Source organism: Solea senegalensis, unplaced genomic scaffold (assembly GCF_019176455.1).
Source record: "Solea senegalensis isolate Sse05_10M unplaced genomic scaffold, IFAPA_SoseM_1 scf7180000013858, whole genome shotgun sequence".
NCBI classification, from domain to species: domain Eukaryota; kingdom Metazoa; phylum Chordata; class Actinopteri; order Pleuronectiformes; family Soleidae; genus Solea; species Solea senegalensis.
In genome coordinates this window covers 23037-30726 of record NW_025320908.1, presented here as the reverse complement: position 1 = coordinate 30726, position 7690 = coordinate 23037, and the positions used below count along the sequence as shown (strand labels likewise).

Below are 7690 nucleotides of genomic sequence, written 5' to 3'. Positions count from 1 at the left end.
ATTCATAATTGCGTTATTAAATTGTGGAAAGTCTATTTTTTTTAAATTACATTCACATGCGCATTAACAGAGTAAGTTGAGCTCATACACAGTTGAAATTATGGAAGGAGATGTGCCATTATGAGACAGTACACTACTGTACCTGTGTGATTTGTTTGTGTAGTAAGTAAAATGACATGTATGTTTACCTGCGTATGAAAAGACCTTTGTGATCCTGATTTGAGGCTGCAGAACAAACAGGAAACTCACAGATTAGACCTGAAGCCGGATATGAACTGGACTGCCATGTGCTGTAAACACACTTGATATGGACACTCCCTAGAGGATGTTTTCACAAGTAATAACACTTTGTGGACGACCACACAGCCAGCGCAGCGTCACTCCTTCATATATGCGAGCACAGAAACAAAGCCAGTCAGCTTAACGTCTCTTTGGTTTAACAATCTGAAACGACAGATGTTTTCGGGTGTTTTTTTTCTTTTCTTTGACGACTGCTACATAATCTTGGGTGAAATATTTACTCATGATTCACGAAACAAATACAGACTGTGCACCTCCACTTCAACGCTACGACATCGACACAAACATCAGGAGATTAAATACACACATTTTAGTTGATTTATACATCGCAAAATGACTGATTGTGGTTTCATGAACTGCTGCGTGCTTTTCCAAGTAAGACATACAGTGTAGTACATTGTGTCTCTATAAACGTCTATACATGTTCACACAGAATATTGGCCGTATGCATCTCAAATCATGTAAAACATTTCATTCTAATTATAATGGAGAAAGAGCGCAGCGCAGAAGAGATTAAGTACAATATGTACATCAATATACATAATATACATCAACAATCAGGAAACCCACTCAAACTGCAGGTAGTGATCACACCTTATTTGGACAAAGACGAAAAGCTCTTCTGAAAGAACACGTGTCAGCTACTCCAGGATTTACAGTAATCCCACATACATATAGAGGAAAATTCCGAGCATGGTCATCCACATATTTAATCTGGAAAGAAAAGACGAGGAGTGAAATCATAAACAACAGCTGATGGTCCTTTTGCAGCAGGACCACCGTACCATCACAGTATTGCCTTTCTGTCAGGCACAGAAATTTAAGACTCAGAAATGTCATTGGCGATCAATAAAACACACTTGTCAATTAGAAATGGAGGCCCTCAATTAAAAATGACATCTTCATATATATCTCAAAGACATACAAGCTTAAAATGTATCCACTCTAGCAATTTTACAGACTGTCCACTCGGCAAAACGAGCCCCACGGACACACAACTCCCTCCTGAGAGTGTGAGGTATGAACTGATGTGAACACTGTGCAGAATGACTCTGCACATTTAGACCTCATTGTCATTGTGTGACTTCTCTTAATAACAATTGGGGTAACTAGTGCACTTGAGAGTATTTTAACACTATACAATTATTGTCATCATGTTTTAAAAGTCTATTAACCCCAGATTTTCCTTGTTCTTCTTCTCTGATAGTTCTGTTTTACCCTGAAAACAACATGAAATATCATGACATGTACAGTGTACTACAGTCTCACTGAAATGCAATCACATGTGTGTCCTGAGGATTCTTATTTTCTTTTTGAAATGTAACCCAAGGTGTGACAAACTCATTGAGACCTTTCTGGTGCCAATACGGAATGATAATGATGCCAAACACAGCGATAATTACTTCACTGACTGGGTGTAAGTCCAGAACATGCACCATAAAACTTTAAATAACTACATAAATTTACAGAAACTCACATTGCAAATTTCTCTATTAAAAATACACAATGTGTATAATAAAAGAGCCACAGAAATAAAAATATGACTATTAATGATTAACCCCAAGTGTTTGTAAAAAATGAAATGCAGAACGAGAGCTACAGTAACTTAAACCGACAGACATGAAAGGCATCGCTGAGTTAGTCTCACTCAGGTTGGGCTGGAAAAGAACAGCACCAAACTATCACAAACTATCCCTTAATTTAAATGATTTCACAATGGCCTGAAACTGTCTGTGGACCAAATCCATGGCAGGTTTCACAACAACAAGCAACACTTAAAGATGTAATCCACCGACTGCTGCAATCATCACAAATAAGACAAGAAAAGTAAACCAAATGAACCTTCATGCCGACTAACAATACTTCATTAAAAGATCATTCACCAGTCTGGAATGCAGTAGTTACACTGTGCAAATGAAATGTCAAACGGACAGTGCCGAGTCCTTCCACACTCCTGCTGAATGAGTTCCTGTGGTTTAGGGCCAGGATTCTATCGCAGCATCTTCGAGTTCATACTGTACTGTTTATACTTCAGCCGGACCAGAGTCTTCTGAAATGCAGACGACATTTATTCCTTTCAGTTGTATTTACCTCAAGCTCTTACAGTGAATGTCTTTGGATTGTAATAACTTCATTGAGACCATTTCATACGCGTTACCAGAAGCCTTTGGTTTGCCAAAGGTTCCTGTTTCATATTTAATTTAAAAAAGAAATTTAACAGCACGTCCTCTATTTTTCTTTTTTAATGAAATGTGATTATTTTCTTTCTGTGTGAGACAAAGAGGCTCTGAAACTCTCTGTTCTCTGCAACAGGCTGCAGAAAGTCAGTCAGACATGAGTGAATCATATGCCGACACTGAATATAAAGTGTTTGTGTCTCCATGAAATGGACCTTGAGGTTGATTGGGGATCAATATCCATCCCATATATTTCTTTCTTTTAATCAGTGCTTGTTGTGAGGGTGGCAGACTGGAGTTTAGAAAAAGATGACGTCCTCTTTATTGAGGTCTTCTGAGGAGATCTTAAACGGTGGTGTCAAACTCTGGCTGTGGCTGAGCCCGTGATTTACCTGGACATGAGCCTGTGAGTTTGGACTGACTCCCTGTGGCTGCACGTGGGACTGGAAATGGAGAAGTCCAGTACTCTGGGAGTGGGGAGGAATGCTGGGGGGCTGAGGATGGGACTGTGCGGGAGGCATGACGGGCTTCGGAGGAATTGAAGGGTGAGAGGTGCTGACGGTGGTTTGGCTGTCTGGTCCGGGAGTGTCTGGCGGACTCAGTTGATCTGTCAGAGAAATAAAGAAGAAGCCAAAATATGAGGGAAAAGGAGTAAGTGGTGTGCTCAAGGACGGTCTTTGCTTGAACAAACTCAAGACGGATGCAGGTGCTCTTGAAGGGTCAGTGAAGGAGGGTCAAATTAGTTCACAAAATACCGATAAGTCCATCAGCTCCACAGTACTGTGTTTCTCAGTATAGCGTGCAATGTTTAGATCTGATGTCGCTCTGCAGACAGGATGTGATTCGTTTTCTTGTCAGTCAAGGGCAACAGCAACATTACACTTGTAAAGCAAGACGGCTGCAAACAGGTTGGCGTATGACTGATAACAAAGAAGTGCGGCTGTATACACACAAACGCTCTCCAAATCACGTCTGCTAGTATCGCTCGACGGCGCTTGTTTTCAGATGAATGATACAGCAAACAAAGGTTATATCCTTTCTGTTCACAAAAACCAAACAGAGGCAGAATAACAACAAAAATCTTCAGATGTTGCAGCTTTTCAATAAAAAAAAACTGGTTGGCATTTTAATGTAATTAGATAAATTCAAATAAATGCTTTGGATTTAAAATTAAATTCATTATTTTGTTCCGGCCCCATGCACAACTGAAGCTTGACAATAACTGAACAAAGATAGCACCGAAAATATTATTAGAAAATACCAGCGATAAGACTGTCACACCCATTTAATACAGCTGAGCTTACTTACATGTCTTCATCGTAATCTTTCACATGAAATAGTGTCTGTGTTTTTGTCTGTGGCAATTGTGAGGGCTCAGGATTAAAGTTTTAAAATGCCTGTGTCAGCAAAGCAGGCCGCCATTAATCACAGTGAAGCCTGTGAAATTGATAGGTGTTTACACAGGGTGAGGCTGGGCATGAGGCAGCTTTACAGACAAACATGGTCGGGTGGGGTTGGGTTTGCCCAGGTGGAGAGCGTGCTTCTCATTTTTGTGTCTGTGAGAACACAAGTTTGACAATGCAGCAGAAAAGACGGACAGCACTGTGTTTGGGTTTGTCCTAATGGGGTGAAGGAGGGCATGTAGATTGTTTGTGTGTGTGTGCGCGCGCATGTTTATTGTTCTTGAACACAGAGTGTGTATAAATATGCACCTGCGTGGAGATGCAGGGTTGACAGCGAGAGCTGCTGGTGGGGGCTGATGGAGCGCTTGGCCTTGAGGGAGTTTTCATCTCGGGCAGACAGCTTCAATGGCAGCATCTGCTTCATATCTACTGAGGCTGAGGAGAGGAAAAGGAAGGAAAACATAACACATCAGTAGAAAGATAAAAGGTGATGATTCAATTGTAAAATTAGATTACATTGGTAAACTGGAGCCGCCTGGCCTGGCCTCAGTTTAGACATCTAATGAGATCCTAAGAAGCAACTTAAAAGATGCTGATCAGGTCAAGCTCACTTAGGTACAGAAAATACAGGAAACGTTTGCAGCTTGAAAATAACTTTTGTTCTACAGCCTCTACAGGTTAAATTGTATAAACACATATCTGCTGGGAAAAAGGTCTATTTCACCAAGTTTACACAAGAAATGCTTGAGATTTACATACAGATGTTGTATGAGTTTAACTAATAGATAATACATAACACCAACTTTTAGTCACATCATTCCAATCCAAATACCAAAGATAAAAAAACAACAAAGATGGTGGTGCACTGTGCTGCATGACTGAAAACACACAAATAGCCAATGAAGGGTTTCAGGAAAGGATTCTATTCCTGAAAAATAAAAAATAAATAAAAACAACCCTGGACATTCAGCAGTTTGACAGATAAACGCCTCTAGTAACTGGGTAGGGAAGGGGTGGGAGTGCTGCAAGACCACTTGTGTGGAGATGTTGGCAGTGCTTAGGTAATTAATGAGAATTCTTCTGGGAGTGACAGAATCAATGCATGCTACACCTTTACATTACTATGTGTGAGTGTTGTTGGCAGCTGCTTTGAGTAAAAACGTAAAAAAAATCTTGGCTGACAAAAAGTAAAAGAGTGATATGGATCCAAGCTCATGTGAATCTCCTACCTGTGCTGTCAGTGCGATGTGAAGCTTTGCCACTTTTGGCTACTTTCCCTTTGCCACTGCTGAAGGCAGCGAGCTTGGTCGGGATCTGCTGCTGCACCCCGACCAGTTTGTGCTGCTGGTTGGTGGTGCTGAAGAGATGAAGTGGCACTTCCGTCTTCAGGGGCAGAGTGGAAGCGCTCGTTTCTCGCCGCAGCGACACTTCAGGGCGCTCTGGATAGTCCGCTGGTGCTACAGACAGGCTGGCACGCACCAAAGGCTTCGGAGGTAGGTCGGAGATGCTGGTGGAGCTGGTGATGCCAGAGGACATGAGGAGCTCCCCGTTCAGACTACCAGACAGAGGAACCACCTGAAGGAGGAAGATCAGAGTTGAAGGAAATTAGGGAAAACCTAAATCAAACATAAAAACTTAAGTAAAAAAAATTTAAATGAAAAGGTTTACTGATATAATTTGCATAATTAAATTAATTTGCTTTAGGTGTATTTGCAGATACATGACTGAATTCTTCTGCCCATGTTGCAAATATTATAGAGTAAGTTCCCAAAGGACAGACGCCCAACTCTACACTGCCATTAGCAGTGTGTGGTTGAATTAAGTTTGTGTATTTTTTTGTGCATGTGTGTGCAAGTAGGATGTGCCGTATAGGTTATGTATGAATGTATTTCTTTACGGCGGGAAAACTTAAGAGCGTTTTAAGAGTACAGGCGACTGACACACACTATAAATCTTCTGTGTGATGCTGTATCATCACAGAAAAACAATCTTTTGAGGAGTGTGGTATTTATGAGCCAAGGAGGGAATCAGAAACACATGCGACTTTCTGCTGAGCATACACTTTGGTGAGTTTAGTAAAAAGCGTTTGATGTGTTCCAAGAGGCTCAAGGACAATACGCACACACACGCACGGACTCCAACACACAAAAACGAGAAATACAAAACCCTTAATAGTCCCTGAGCACATAAAGGCATGTCTACCAAAACAGACAGGGCTGTTCCACAAGCAGGAGAACAAAAAATAGCTCTCATGACATCATTGGATGAAAGACACTGACTGCATTGTCCCCTGAAAATGCTAAACTGAAGGGAAGATAATCCAGAAATCAAGTCAATGCTGTCATCAAACCTGCATTGTAACAATGGAGAGTGTGGTCTTTGTATGTTTTAGTAATCCCACATGCTACATTAAATGAACTGGAAAACACAACTTTTCATTTAATGCAAGACTGACTTCACCATTGTTTCACAACAAATGTGACATATTACATTAAAAAATCAGGAAGTAGTCATTTTTGATTGTCGACAATTCAAATCACATTTCTCTGTACAGCTACGCAACAATCTTTGATGCTCAAGTTGATCACAACCAGGACACTAATTTGATGCATTTCTTTGTATCTTGTTGTTTGTAATAATTGAAAATGTGACAAAAACTTTAAAGTTAAAACTTCCAGTTGGAGAACACTTGACATGAACTGCTTTTGCTATTGCGAAAAATTATATCGCCAAACACATTATCACAATTGAACAATTTAAAATTAGTCATTCTCCTGAAAAAAAACGTTAGAGAAACCAGTGAATTGTAGTCCACAAGCAATGAGATTGATGTAGTAAGCTTCCTGTGGTGATAAGGGATGCACGATGACTGTGTTTACAAAGCATGAAGGGCAGCTCCATCTGGCTATGACGGTGTGTGTGCATGTGTGTGTTAGCATCTGTGGAGACTGTAGCTTCCCCCAGCTGTAACAGCAGGGCATGACGAGATGACCTGAGGCAAAGAGGGGGCCCTGCAGAGGGGAAAGTCTCCCTACGTCCCTCCCCACAGTAAATCCCTCTTTCTTCGTCTTCCCCTCCATCATTCTTCCTCTTTCAGCACTCATTCATCTTGGCACACAGATGTTCCATTGTTCCCAGAACAAGGTGAATGTCTCTAAGCTGCAAAAACAGCAGGTTTCCAGAGCAGTAAACTGTGGGGAAGCTGCAATGCACAAAGAGAATTGACTGACAGCATATAAACAATTAGCACTGGCTGCTTTCCAGAGGCTTCTACTAACGACAGGCTTAGGCTAGCTAATTACACAGCCAAGTTCCACTCATCCTGAAAACTGCCTGGATACTCCCAATGATACACATATCCACTTACTCTGCACAATCTGTTTGCCTTCCACACACTGGACACCACTGAGGAGGAGATATTGGCTGCTGAAAACGATCTGTACTAAATGACTGGTGGAAGAGTACCATGAGTAAAGTAAAATATAAACTTAAGAATTAGTTTACATGGACCCTGAGGAGCCCCAATCCAGAGTGAACAAAAAAATTAGCAAACACTTGCCTAAAACCTTCCCTGTCTAATGTATGTGATCCATTAAAACTGATTCTAAATGTATCTATAACTGTGGTACTCAAAGAAGTTGAAGTATGAAACTTTCACTGATATCACAGAGCGATGCAATGATATTTAAAGGATATTTAAGATTTAGATCAATTCATTTTCATTTGGGAGAAATTAAACACACAATTATTATACTGATGATCTTTTTGTATTTAGAATCATTTCAATATAAGTTGTTGTTTTCAGTGACG

General features: G+C 40.7%; 1 protein-coding gene across 2 annotated transcripts in view; it reads right to left on the bottom strand.

Moving 5' to 3' along the window:
* Nucleotides 1-595: 595 nt before the first annotated feature.
* The window catches only part of arhgef18b (rho/rac guanine nucleotide exchange factor (GEF) 18b), a 29925-nt gene continuing 22830 nt past the window's right edge, over nucleotides 596-7690 (bottom strand). For both annotated transcript variants that reach the window (XM_044015788.1, XM_044015789.1), the window contains 3 exons: nucleotides 5110-5455; nucleotides 4190-4315; nucleotides 596-3084 (listed from right to left, as the gene is read on the bottom strand). In XM_044015788.1, coding sequence (XP_043871723.1) covers nucleotides 2777-3084; nucleotides 4190-4315; nucleotides 5110-5455 — 780 coding nt within the window. In that variant the 3' untranslated portion in view covers nucleotides 596-2776. The remainder of the gene's footprint in view (nucleotides 3085-4189; nucleotides 4316-5109; nucleotides 5456-7690) is intronic.